This window comes from Nothoprocta perdicaria, unplaced genomic scaffold (assembly GCF_003342845.1).
Source record: "Nothoprocta perdicaria isolate Ctin4 unplaced genomic scaffold, notPer1 scaffold_32, whole genome shotgun sequence".
NCBI classification, from domain to species: Eukaryota; Metazoa; Chordata; class Aves; order Tinamiformes; family Tinamidae; genus Nothoprocta; species Nothoprocta perdicaria.
The window spans coordinates 3,650,737-3,664,285 of record NW_020455555.1 but is presented as its reverse complement, the minus strand read 5'-3'; the positions used below and the strand labels follow the sequence as shown (position 1 = coordinate 3,664,285).

Sequence of the window (13,549 nt, the reverse complement as noted above, 5' to 3'; positions counted from 1 at the left end):
ACTTCTGTTATATGTAAGTTACAGCCCATCCCATCTGTTGCTTGTCCTAAATAGGTTAAACAGGAAAAAAAAAAAAAAAAAAAACCACGAACTTCTACGACTGCCGATGAAAAAGAAAAAAACCTTAGAGTTCCAGTTACATTTTACCAGAAGTCAGGAAAATGTATGTAATGAGTATACATGCAGAATTCTCCATTTCATAATTGATGAGACAAATAATGGGTTTAAATTCTAGCACAGGAAATATTTGGGAAAACTTTCCAATTACTATCGTCAAAGGAAAGTGAAAAATGGAAACAGAGTGTCTGGAAAAGTTAGGTAGTCTCCAAGTATGGGAGGTCTTTAAGAAGAGGCTAAAGACTGTGAGGAGGGACGTGTGTGAGGGGGACAACAGTCCTCTGCAAGACCTTCGTTATGGATTATGATTCTGTTGCTTGTATTTGTGCATTTAACTTGAATTGCTCAAATTGGAATAGATTTGAGATTGATTTTTGTGTTAGGTTAGTGGTGTTCATTACTGTTCTCATGCCCACACACTCCTATAAAATATTTGAACCCACTTTGATGCCTTTCACTGTAAAAGTCATTCCCAGGAGTGCTGTGTTCTCACAAAAAGATTGTCATAAATGAGATTTCACCATGTGCTGCACAAGGAGAGGCGCCCTGCCTGATCATTGCCTCCATCACTGGTCATTGTAGCGCTCCTAAAAACAGGCTTCTAAAAGCACAATCCTTTCCCAGGCCAGCGGAAGGGAATTTTGTTTCAGCAGTAGGTAAAGACGCTCTTTGAGAGCCCTCTGTCCTTTTCCTTTGTGCTGCTTGTGATGTGATATAATTATCCTCATGGGGGAAGAGAATAAAAGGAAAGCAAAGAATCTTAATGGCTCTATATCTTGAATAAGTAGGCAGCAGCAGGGCTGCTGAGACAAATGGGTTTGCTGCAACCAGAGGCCCTGAGACAGACACATACGCCAGCAACTTTTAATTAATGCAATGTGAATGTAACCAAGAAAAAGAGATTACACAGTTCTGCAATACTGAACTTCTTTTTTCTGACCTGTTGTCGTTGTCTTTCAGCTGATGCCTTAACCTCAGTATTGACAAAGATTAATCGAATAGATATTGTGACCCTGTTGGAAGGACCAATATTTGATTATGGAAACATTTCGGGCACCAGAAGCTTTGCGGATGAAAATAACGTTTTTCATGATCCTGTCGATGGTAATTGAATTCGCTGGTCATGTTTAGTTCAGTGACATGTCCAGTGTGACAATAATGTTGCAAAAAGTAGATTTTTTAAGTAATAGTAAGTTCTAAAGGGTTGATTATTTTCATTTTAAGGTTTTTCTCTCCTAAAGCACAGTCATGCTGTTTAGCTTGCATGTTAAAAGTCTCCAGGTTCATGATCCCAGAAGCACATGCTGAAATATTCTTGTTCACACCTGTCCAGTGACAGGTGACAAGGCCTGAATGTTTTTCCTATGCAATTGTTGTGCTTTGGTACTTGCCCCTTCATATTTTCCAAGCAGCTGGTACTACTTCAGTGCATGCTTCCCAAGTTACCTAGAAATGTATGTATTGTTTGGCTTTCAAAAGAAGTAACGCTAAGAATTTTCTTCAAATAAAAGAAAGCAGTAGCATAGAATAAATTAATTTTCAAATTATTGTTGAACCTCTGCAAAACAAGCAAATAATTATTTCATAGTCTTTACTTGTATATTGTCCTAATGTCCAGTGGCAGTAGAAAAGGAAGACAATGTTTAATTATTGCATGAGATAGTATCTCTGTCAGTCCACTAATAGGTGAAAAGGTGTAAGAGTTTTCTCCCTAGATGCTATTAGCTGATAACAAAATTCTGCAGGTTAATTTAGAGACAGCTCTTAAAAATCCAGAATAGAAGCATAAATGGAGTTTTCTTATTAAACAGAATGATCAGTATGTTCCAGATATTATTGTTGTTTCTCCTTTTAAATGCTAGTTAATGGGCACTGGATTGCTACAATCTGATTTGGGTTTTTTTGCTGCATGTACGATAATTAGCTCCATAAGTAAGATTTTTTTTGGGTTAGAAACCTTTCTTTGCTTTTTATAGTTTGTTCAAGTGTGTATTGATGTTTCTTTGCGTTTTAGTAGGATGCTTTTTCCGTTTGGAGTGTTTAAGTTGGGTGTGTCTCCATTACCGAGCAGCACTACTGGGCACCGAATCATTGCACCGCAGAAATAATTTGCTGTGGACATTTTAAGAAAGCTCCTCTTGAAATGTTGCTTGTGCCTTTTAATCGTAGCAGCAGTGGTTTTATGTGGAAAATCCGCTTCGCTGCAGCTGCTTGCTGTCTCTCCTGCTCTTCCTCGGCTTCCTTTCCTCACCAAGACCAGACCTCCTTTGCCTTTCTCTCGGCTGCTTCAGAAAACCCGAGGCCAGAGGCGGTTCCTGCGCCGCCCTTCGCAGCAGCTCAGGGTCCAGTTAAACCCCAGCGTCGACTTGCCTAGGCTCCCACCCCGGCCTAATATTTGCTGGAATGCCAACTCCACATTTTGTTTTCCTTTTCCTATGTGTGTATTCAGTTTAATCCTTTCATATGATTTTTTTGCCATGTTTTCATCGTTTTTCTTTTCTTTTCTCTCTTTATTTGATCAGTGTATCTGATTGTCCCCATGTCACCAAGATCGCCTCAGTCTCCAAGATCACCAACTTCTCCTTACTCGCCACAGTCCTCTCACCTGTATAATTTTACTGTACCTGAAATATTCATATAGCTCTCCTGCTCTGGTGGTTGTGCTCTCTAGTCCATTTAACTCCCTTTTTTAGATTTTCCTCCTGCTGTGTGTTTACATCTAGTATTCTTTAGCATCCTTATTTGGATTCATTTCTGTTCCTTGTTCTTTAGCTATTCCATCCTTGTGGTTCAGTGGTTAAATTGGAGATGTCTATTAGTAGCATTGTATTGCTAGTATTTTGTATTTTTTGATAGAAGAGTATTAAAAATGTGGACCTGTTTTAGAAAGCGTACTCACAAGAAGTGGCTGTCCTATGTAACTTCTGTCTTAAAAATCTGTCTATTAAACTTAGAAATTGGAAAAATAAAACCTGGACAAGAGAAATTTGGCTGTAAAGTATACTGCATATAAAGGGACAGCCAGCTTCGTCCACATTTGATTCATTGCATGCTCAGAAGGCGACCTGCTATAGCTTGCAAATGTAAAAATGGCTGCAAAAATCAATTGCTAAAATATGACAGACTGTTTACCGAATAGTCAAACAATAGTGGCGGCACTGGGCTAGATGTTTTAGCAATGTTCATTTGTTGTTTCCTCCATTTAAGAAAGTGAATAACTATTGAACTTACATTAGCTCCTATATGCCTGCACCTCCCCATAATTTTCATACGTTACGTAACTCATAAATCATTTGACATTTGCCTACTTGTTGCTCCACGCCTCATTGCAGTGGGTCCCCATGTGCTGTCTTCCCTAGGTTACCCCAGCATCCCAGCGGAACTGGAAACTCCCACAGGGTTGCGCTTGGGGCCGCCCACCCCTTTGCAGCAGGACGATTTCTTTAGCGACACCTCTAGCGTAGAGTCGCCCCTTAGAGCTCCCAGTAGGCTGAGTGACGTGCTAGTAGCTCCGCAGGGAAGCGTAGACGGTGCAGCCCCAGGACCACCGGTGGTGACGGAAGAAGACACCTCCCTGGACGACAGCAAGCCTGAATTCGCAGAGCCTAGAGAAGGATCGCCCAAAGATATTTCCATAGGCCAGAGCCCGCTGGAGGAAGTGGACCTTCGGGATTACCCACGGTATCTTGGCAGCTATGCTGGGATTGCCAAAGATGCTAAGCAGATGCAGAGTGAAGAGACTAGTAAAAGAGGAGTGAGGACTGAACAGCCTGAGAGAGAGAAGTCTGGTACTGATGAGGAGATGACGGAGGAGAAGCTTAAGTCTCTGTTTGAGGACATTCACCTGGAAGAAGGATTTGAGTCTGAGGAGATGACGGAAGAAAAAGTATGGTCAATTCTTAAAGGTGTGCAGCAAGCAGAACAGCAAATGTCTTCAATTGCAGGTTGGCAGACAGACTCCTCAAGCGTGACAGAGCCTCCGGCGCCCGGCCGCAGGACGGGTGGTGGCCAGCGCGAGCGGCTGGACGAGAGGTGGGTGCCCTCGTGAGCGGGCGCCTCGGGGCGCCCCTCGCGCCTGCGACCGCCGCGCGACACTCGCCGGCTGCTGCTGGGGGGCAGCGTGTGTGTGTGTGTGTGTGTGTGTGTGTGTGTGTGTGTGTGTGCGTGTGTACCTAGGTCTTTTTTAAAAGAAAAAAATGTTTTAAAAGTAGCTTGCATTGTATTTTGCAGATATTTTCTTTCCGTTCCTGTTCTTTATGTTGCGTGTCAGTTCTGGTCAGTCTTCCATCTCCTAGGAATCTTCCTTGCCTCTGACACTGGTGGTGTTGATTCTTGGGAATTATTTGCGCATACCAGTACTTTTGAAGAGGCACAGGTTATCTGGACTGCAACTATTGGGCATCTCTCTGTTGCAATTTGGGCATCACTGACAATTGCAGGGTGGCAGGTTAAACACGGGATATTTTCCTCACCTCTTTATTTACAGAACGAGCTAAGGAATTAGGAATCCTTGGGGATTTCTCACATGTGAATATACCAGAGAATTGGTAGGTTGCTGTATTTCTCTCTCTCTTTTTCCCTTTCCTCCGAAGTGGGCAGGAATTAGCAAAGGCATTTGGTAATTAGCAAAGGCATTTGGCCTTGTTTCAGTGTTCTCGTTGCTCCTGAAGAGGCCCCACGGAGCAGAGTGCGGAGCTGCCTGCTTGGTGTTCGCAGGCTGGGTTGAAGCTTTGCTTTTCTCCCCGTGGAACCCGCGTGCCAGGAAGGAAGGTGCCCGGCCCGCTGCATGTGGCTGCAGCCCTGAGCTGTTATCTCTTGTCTTTCTTCTGCAGCCTGGACCAAAGCAGGGATTCTGCTACCTCCCACAGTAAAGGAGAAGCGGGCAAGACGGAAACGAACGGGAGCCTCTCTGAATCCACAGCGGAGGCAAAAACTAAATCTTATATCCAAGAATCTATAAACGATGTGAGAAAACAGAGTGACAAAGAAGCCCCCAAAACAAAACCGCACATTTCAGCCGGTACCGATGAGCAAACGTTATCATCAACAGCATATCAGAAATGTTTGGAAGAGACGAGCAAGCCAACAGCAGATGGCAACAAAACATCTGTGCCTGTCAGCGTGAAGAAGATGAGCTGGAGCACGTCGGAGGATGGCAAGCCGAGAACGAGCACCCAGGAGGAGGAGGCAGCAGTACTGTCTGAGCAGAAGGTACAGTGTGTCCTGCCGTTAGTAACCCATTGAGCAGCCCCCTTTACCTGACAAGAGCTTTTAGCAGGACTTGTCACGCCGTTTGTAACAGCCTTTTACCCTTCTGTGCGCCTGTTTGATTTATTTGCTGGAGCAAAAAATGAGAGGAAAGGGAGAGGGGAGAGAGGAAGCGTGTGGCCTGTGATGCGCCGAGCAGCGTGCGGTGAGGCCAGCGGGAAGGGCCGGCCTGAGCCCTGTGTCCTGTTGGGCTGGGGACAGAGTCAGGGCAGCCGCAGGGACCCGGCCTGCCGCGCTGAGCAGGGCGAGAGGCGGCGCCTGCTCTCCTGCCCCGGCCCTCAGCACCCGCCGCTGCCGCTGCCGCTGCTGCTGCGGTGTCCTTCGTGTTCATGCGCAGGACAACGAGTCTTTGGTAAAATGGAACTTCTGCTCCTTGCCCTCATCCACCTCTACCCCGAAGTGTAGAGCGCATCCCCTGCCTGGTTTGCACATCCTTAGCTGCAGTTTTAAGCTCCTTAGCTCTCAGTTGTAAGTTGCTTTCTGAAGAGGGAAATGTCAATAGTTGCTCAGTAAGTAGCATATATTTGTTTCCCACAGACTTAAAACTAAGGTTGGTTCCAAGAACCGTTTGCAGCCCGTTGGCTGAGGGCGGGATGGCAGCAGCGGGGCAGGCCCATGGCAGAGCCGGCGGCCGTGCTCCTTGGCAAGGGACCTGCTGCCCTTCTTGCCCAGCTCTCTGTCCGTCTCTCCGAGATGGTCTTTTCCCGGGCATAATAGATCACAACTGCTGCAAATGAGGCATTTCAGAAGAGCTGCTTCTGCACGTTACCGCGTATTTTAATTGTACTACAATAGAAATGCTGCCTGCAGCGGGCTGCGGTAAATCCTTGAGGTTTAAATGAGTTCATTTTAAACTATTCTTTCAATTATATAACCAAGATTTCTTTTATTAGCCTGTAACATATTCAATCTTTACAGTTCTGTGGCACATGATCGTTATTAGTTTGTGGCATAGCTAATGCCGTGAGGATCTTTCCTAGCAGTAACTAATTACTGGAGTACTTTAGAAACGTAACCAAGAGCTCCGAAGCGAAGGCGCTTCTGAGGGCAGGCAGCAGCTTTCCCTCATGGGCGGCGGGCCCTGGAGCAGTGTCTGGGTGGGTACTTGTGCCGGCTCTGGCAGTGGGGACATGCGGAGCGGGGCTGTGGTGCCGGCATCCCGCTGCAGCGCTCCGGAGCCCCCTTTGCATTGAATATCCCGTCGGGATTGTGAGGAGCACCGTGCGCACCTTCCTCCTTGGCCTGCTTGTCACGCTGCTCTTGCTCTGTTGGTAAAGAGTGTTAATCCATCCTCGCAGATTAGCCACCTTGTAGGCAGGATCTTCTCAAGATAATGTGATTTCCAAATCTCATACAAAGCCTGAATGGGTGGAAAAAAAAAGTGGAGCTTGTTGGAGAAAAGGCAGTCATTGCTTCGGATGCCTTCTGGGTACTTCTTCAAGAGCATTTTGTAGTCTATTTAGAATAAATAATTTAATTAGTGAAGCAGGCCAAGTCATAGGGAGGTACTTAATATGCAGTCATGAAAAAGGAAAGCAAATGTCAACTGCCATGTTTCTGGAAGGCACTCTCCAGAAATGCCCTGTGAAGAGAGAGTGTTGGGGAAGCAGATTAATTTCTGTGGAGAAAAAGGACGGGTGCCCAAAGGCGTTTGCTTCGCAGGACAAGAGATTTTTTCGGTGGTGGTGCTGGGGCAGGGCTGCTGGGGCAGCGGCCATTCCCGTGCCCGCCGCGGCAGCATCCCGGCACGCGGCAGCATCCCGGCACGCGGCAGCATCCCGGCACGCGGCAGCGTCCTGCGGTGACGGCTCTCTTGGTGTTGGTGTAATACTGCAGAGAGAGGGGTGCGACGAGGTCACGGTGGCTCCAAATGTCGCAGCTGCATCACGGCTGAAACACTTACAGCTGTTTATTAATAGTAGTAACTCTTCCTCCAAAACCTTTGTGCCTCTGGGAATCTCCTCCTGCTTCTTGTCCCTTGTTCAGGGTGGCATTAGATTTTTTTTTTTTTTCTTTGTGTGTGTGTGTGTGTGTGTAGGCACTTGGATGATAGCAGGAGAGAACAGGACACTCTGCAGGCAGGTAGATACTGCCCAGCATATCCTGAGAATCAGTAGAGTTTTTCTGAAATGATAATTCTTGAGACAAACACAGCAAGCAGCCGCAACTTAGTTTAGGGTTTCTGTATACAGCATTTTTAACAACTGGTGTGATCCCAAGTAAGATTTAGAAATTCATCTTATCAGACTTGCTCTAAATCTCACTGTTCTAGGACTGAGGAACTGTAGGATGCTCTGTAGACGATATGTTTGTCAGCCTACAGCAGAAAAGCCTCCCACCATGTACGTAACAGCAACATCACATACCTAATGTAGACAGGAAAAAATACTGTCCACGATGAACTTTGTTTCCTTCTTGTAGTCCTGCTTGGCGTCTTGTGTCTTGTGAATGTGCTGTTCCAATGTACTAAAACTGCATTTATTAGGAATATAGTGACAGTGACAGTGAGATTCAGAGTGGCTCGAGCTCAGAGGAGGAGCAGAGAATCACCACGCGGGTGTACCGCCGGCGCTTGATCCTGAAGGTACTGGGAGGTGTGCGTTCCCCAGGCGCTGCCGCATGGCCTTGCCCTTGGGCTGCTGCGTGCGGCCGCGCTGCCCCGCGCTGGCGCTCCCCACAACTAAGTGCTGGGTGCTCCTTCCTCATCTAACACCTAACCTGGCGTGTGTTGTCTCCTGCGGAAGACAAGGGTGCTGCATGGCATGTCGTGTCCCTCAGGGCCACCAGGTTGCATGGCATCCCAGTTGCGCAGGCCTCTATCCACAGCAGCTGGATAAGGATGTTGGATAAGGTAAGAGCCCTAGCTAGCTGCAGTGGGTTCACTGCGTCCCTGAAAGAACAAAATGAATTGCAGACAGGTACGAGTGACGTTTTTTTCATTTTTTCCATGTTTTCTTTGCATATTTTCAAAATGCAAGCTAAAGAGCTGCAGGAATGCTTATGAGTGGATTTAGGAGCCCCACATGCTGGCTGCAAGTCGTGGTCCAAGCGCTCGCTGCCGCGTTGCTTGCTGCAGTTGGCCTGTGTGGGGCAGCGGTGCTGGCGCCCGGGCTCGCCCCGAGGCCGCCCTGCGCGGCAGGAGCAGAGGGGCCTCGTGGGCTGTCATCACCCTGCACCTCCTCCGTGTCCCTGTCGTGTCCCCATGGGGCAACCATGGCCCCGGAGAGCTCTGCAGGAGGAAGCAGTCTGTGACACCTCCTGTTCAGCGGAAGGGCCCTGGCTGCAGCGGCGCTCAGCAGAGGGGCCGGGCACTCGGGTTCCTGGGGGCTGTTGGGGGCCGCAGAGCCTCGGGTGCCACGCGAGCGTCTCGGGTAGGACGCTCGCCCTTGTACGGGCTGTGCAGTCAGCCCCTCTTAGGCCCCCTGCACGACAGCCCTGCGATCCGGGGCAGGACTTACGCTAGGTCACGGTGTACGTGCTGGAAGAGCTCTGTGTGTAGAGAAACGAACGAGCAAGCAAGCAAACACAACACCAGAATCACTATCTATCTATCTATCTATCTATCTATCTATCTATCTATCTATCTATCTATCTATCTCTGTTACAATATAGTGTGCCAAAAGCTGCCATGGGTAGCTGTGTGTTGTATAGACCCCAGTAGACAGGAATGACGCCACGTGCAGCCAGGTGACAAGAGGCCGACGGAATCGCTCGTCCTCCTGGAGGGCGCGCAGAGGCAGCGATCTCATTCAACCACTCCCGCGCTGATTGCAGTGTGACGTGTCTCATATAATATTTCTTTGTGCTTCCTCCCGTCAGTCGCGGCTCCTGCCCGCAGGGCTGAGGAGAGCGCAGAGCCGCTGGCTGCTGCACGTTGCCGCTGTGCTGCGGGGCTGGCGCGGGGCGGTGCGGCCCGCGGGTGCCCCTCCGCATCCGGAGCTTCCCCACGGCCCTGCTCCGCGCGGGAAGGCTCCCGCAGCCGCCGCGCCAGCCCCTTGCTCGGCCTGGTGTGAAGCGCGGCGTGTCGGGCAGCGTTCGCGCGCCCCCGCTAACCTTGTGACACGTTCCTAGGGCCAGGAGGCAAAAAACATTCCCGGGGAATCCGTAACAGAGGAGCAGTTTACGGACGAGGAAGGCAACATCGTCACGAGAAAAGTAAACACCAATTGCATCCCTGCTCTGAGTCTTTGCTTTCAAGTAACCTCTCGTAAAGTTACTTTCTCTCTTTGGAGTTGAGAGAAAACCCACAGTCGGTCCTTTTCCTGTATTGCTTCCTGCAGATCACGCGGAAGGTGGTGAGGCGCGTGGTTATCCCCCATGAGCGGAGAGGTGGCGCGATGGTAATGCGGGTCGCGGCCGGCGCGCGGGGCTTCGCTGCGGGCCCTGCCGCTGGGCGCCCCGCAGGCTCCCCACGTTCCCCAGAGCTGCCCAGCTGGGTGCGGGGATCTGCGCAGGGCGCACGGACACGGCCTTGGGGTCACAGCGGGGAGCCCGAGCGCAGGGCCGAGCTGTGCCCCGCGCCAGCACCGGCAGCAGCGGCGGCTCTGCCGCGACACAGGGCCCCCAAAACATGATTTAGGGCTAGAAATTAGGGACTTAGGACCAGCCAATGTAGCAAACACTGCTGCTAGTGAAAAAAACATAAAGAGGGGAGGAGAATGATGAAAAGAGCTGAAAAAAAAATCCCCTCCCTCTTACTTCTTTATCATAGGGAAAAAATGCAGCCTGGTATAGGGAAATATTTTCAGTTTACGGTGCCAGAGTAGATTACATAAAAGCTACAAATAGTTACCAGTGCATCAGTGCAGCTCAGCTGAGGGGTAAATTCTGCTGATAACCCCACAAAAACAGATGCCCTTCCTCGGATGTGAGCGAGGCTCATGATTACTGCAGTGTTTATTTTTGGATGCGTATTGAGCTATTTTTAACCAGTGTAGATGAGCTACATTTAGGGGGTTGTTGCACTAAAGACACCGAAATCCGCTCCGCTTGGCGCTTCCCGTGGTTTCCTTCTGCTCCGTTTGGTGACGTTTCTCGCTGTCTCTCTTCCTCTCGCCTTCATCCCTTTACTAACCTGCTGGCTTTGAAGCGCCGGCGTCGTGACATGTCCTGACGCTGGTGCCAACTCTGGCGGTGGCTCTGAGGGCAGAGTGAGCCCAGGGTCCCGCGGTGACCGGCCTGGCCGATAAGCAGGGCCTGCGCTTGCGCATCAGGCAGTGCGTGCTGTGGGGCGCAGGGGCAGAGTGTGTGCTGTGGGGCGCAGGGGCAGTGTGGGTGCTGTGGGGCGCAGGGGCAGTGTGGGTGCTGTGGGGTGCAGGGGCAGTGTGGGTGCTGGGGGGCGCAGAGGAGTGTGGGTGCTGGGGGGCACACACCTCTGTGCCGGGGCGCTCGCCGGGTTTAACCGCTTCCTTCCCATCCTCTCGCAGCGCCGTGTGGAGCAGGTTGGCCGCTGCCCTGCTCGCTGCAGGCTGCCCTAACCCTGTGCGTTTGCTTTAAAGCAGGGAGAAGGTTACAAGGTGAAGACGAAGAAGGAAGTCAGACACGTGGAGAAGAAAAGCTACTCGTGAGAGCCCGACACGAACGGTCAGTGTGAGCCGCTGTTGTCCGTGGCACGAGGCAGGCGGCTGCACGGCCCCGGCCGGGCTGCCCTCGCCATGCCCTTCCTGCCCGGCCCCCCTGCACACAGCTGAGTAAACTGCCCTTGGCCCGGCCAGCTGAAAAGCACCTCGAGTCCCAGCAGGGAGGGAGGGTTGTGCTTTTGAAAGGAGGCACGCAAAGCTGAGGCGAGCCCAGGATTTCAGGAGGTAGGTGAAGCGCAGCGCTAGAAACGCAGAGCGCTTCTGCTCAGCCGAGCGGCGGAGAGGCTGCGGCAGCCGGAGGCGTTGGGCTGAAGGACGTCTTCGCAGCCGGACACGTGCTCTCCCGAGGACTCGCGTGCAAGTTCATGTCCTTGTAAGGTCCAGTGGAGTGTCTCAGTATTTGCCAACACGCCATCCTTGCCAGGTGCTTCCCGTGCTTTTCATTGATGCAACCTTCACGATTGCAACAAAAGAGCAGCCGACTGTGCGAGGGCTCCCCAAAGTACAACCAAGTGTGCGGAGCCCCTCGCTGCTCCCCGGCGGCCGCAGGGCCCCTCTGTCCCGAGCCCCAGGGCTGCAGTCGCAGAGTCAACGTGGTTACGAGCCCGGCCGCCCGCCGGGTCGCGCCTGCACGCGCGGTGCCTCGTGCCTTCCTTCCCTCAGGGCTTTTCTTGGCTTCGCTGGGTTTGGCGAAGCTGGCAGCAGAGGAGGTTGAGAGGAGGACATTTATGTTCTACCCTTTTCCTATGGGGTCTGGTAGAGCCCGACCGGAGGGTTAAAGAGCGGAACAAGCAGGAGCTGTCAGAGGGATCGGCTGGTGCTGAAGGGGCAGCTGATGCCCTTGCGGAGGGGCAGCGCCTGGCGCCGCTTTGCCCTCGTGCGGGGAGCGCCGCCAGCTTCCATGCACACCTGGAGACTGCAGCCTTGGTCCTGCTGCAGGATTTCATAAAATCAATCAGATCCTTTTGTTTAGAAATGGAAAAGCAGGAAATTGGTCCTGGTGAGATGTTCGGAAATAATCCCACGCTCTCTTCTCTTTCCCCAGGACTGTGTGCTTTTACTGCCAGTATCCTAGAAGGACACTCACGGAAGAAAAATCAACAGGAATTAAACATTCACCTATAAAGTGTGTGTGTGTTTGCTGCTTCCACACATTAACCGCATGGTTTTTATGCAAAAACAAAAAAAAAAAGCAAACAAAAAAAAATTAATTTAGCATGAGCCAATTTACAGAGCATGGAAATTCACTTTCATTCACAGGATTGGGGAGTGCGCAGTTAACAATGCAGTGTATATACAAGATGCCATGCTGTTAACAGCTTATTTCAAGCAGTTTGATGTCATCACAAAAGAAATAAATTCCTGTGGCCAGAGGGGATGTAAGAAGATGAAATGGTTAAACCATGGAAAGACACTAAAATTACTAAAATCCACAACAGCTCGCCTTATTTTTCTCGGACCCAAACTGTCAGGGTATAAAACACTATTTGTTTCTTTTTTAAACATCGATAGTTTTGCTGTAAATAAATAACACTGTATAAATTCTAACAAAATAGAATAAATGTTGATAAGGCACTGCCTTCTCGATCACAAACAGAATATTGCAGATGCATTGAGCAAGCTAGGTGTCTCGGATGGCTGCACCTACTGGCATATTCTGGGTGTATCTTCACAGATTCTTGTATATTAGCAATTATAATGTTTGTATATGCAAAAATGCTAGCTTGATTTTAAAAAAATCTTTAAAATCTGCTGCAAATTTAAATGATTCCCAAAATGAGGAATTCTGTAGTTCTGTGAAAATTTTTCTTCAGAGTACTAATATTTTGATGCATGTGTTTCACCTTATTTTGATTAAATCTTTTCCAGTTTTGCAAACACTATACTGCGACATGAAAAAATAAGATTTTATCTGTAAACACAAAGCCCTTCATCTAATATTTGTTGCTGTTGCCAATTTTTCAATGAAATGACCTAAGAGACATAACATATACAGTAGTTGCATTATGGGGAGGGGGGTGCTATCTGTTCTCGCTTTATAACGGGGGTAATGCTTGCAGCTTTAGAGGTGGGTTGGTGCTCCGACGAGCACAGGTTTGGGATCTTTTTAAATGAACTGAAGAGAAATTATTAGCTACTAGACTGGCAGCACGCTGTAAAATTATTACTGTATTGTGTAATGGCTAAAAGATGTAGAATCTTTGAGTAAGCCGATCATCTGTAATCATCATCCTAGCAGTGTAATATTAGGTTGTTAAGGCTGCTGTGTTTTAAAGGGCATTTTTATTTGGGTTTTGGTGAAATACTTTTAATTTGTTGATTATATTCATATGGAAACAACATTCATTGATAATAGCTCTAATTACATATGTATGAAAACAACAAACACTGGATGATCTAGTTGATTATTTAAGCATAAAATAAATTGTGTTAAAACTCTTGGATGGCGCGTGTCTCGGCGTGTTATTGCCGCGTGGGCAGCCGCGTGGCCAGCGCTGCCTCCCTCTCTGCTGCCTCTCCTGGGGCCCCGCGTTGCGAGCGAGGCCGGCCGGCTGCGGCCACCAGCGAGCAGCGTTTTACCCCGT

The 13,549-nt window shown here is 49.2% G+C and overlaps 1 protein-coding gene across 5 annotated transcripts in view; it reads left to right on the top strand.

Annotated features, from left to right (window-relative positions):
* The window catches only part of ANK3 (ankyrin 3), a 154,682-nt gene extending 141,347 nt beyond the window's left edge, over window positions 1-13,335 (top strand). For 2 of the 5 annotated variants that reach the window (XM_026042980.1, XM_026042978.1), the window contains 5 exons: window positions 1,078-1,221; window positions 4,062-4,149; window positions 4,950-5,328; window positions 10,884-10,968; window positions 12,010-13,335. In XM_026042980.1, coding sequence (XP_025898765.1) covers window positions 1,078-1,221; window positions 4,062-4,149; window positions 4,950-5,328; window positions 10,884-10,952 — 680 coding nt within the window. In that variant the 3' untranslated portion in view covers window positions 10,953-10,968; window positions 12,010-13,335. Of the gene's footprint in view, window positions 1-1,077; window positions 1,222-3,476; window positions 4,150-4,949; window positions 5,329-10,883; window positions 10,969-12,009 lie in introns of all 5 variants that reach the window. The other 3 variants (XM_026042979.1, XM_026042976.1, XM_026042977.1) reach the window with 2 other exon arrangements.
* The last annotated feature ends 214 nt before the right edge of the window (window positions 13,336-13,549 follow it).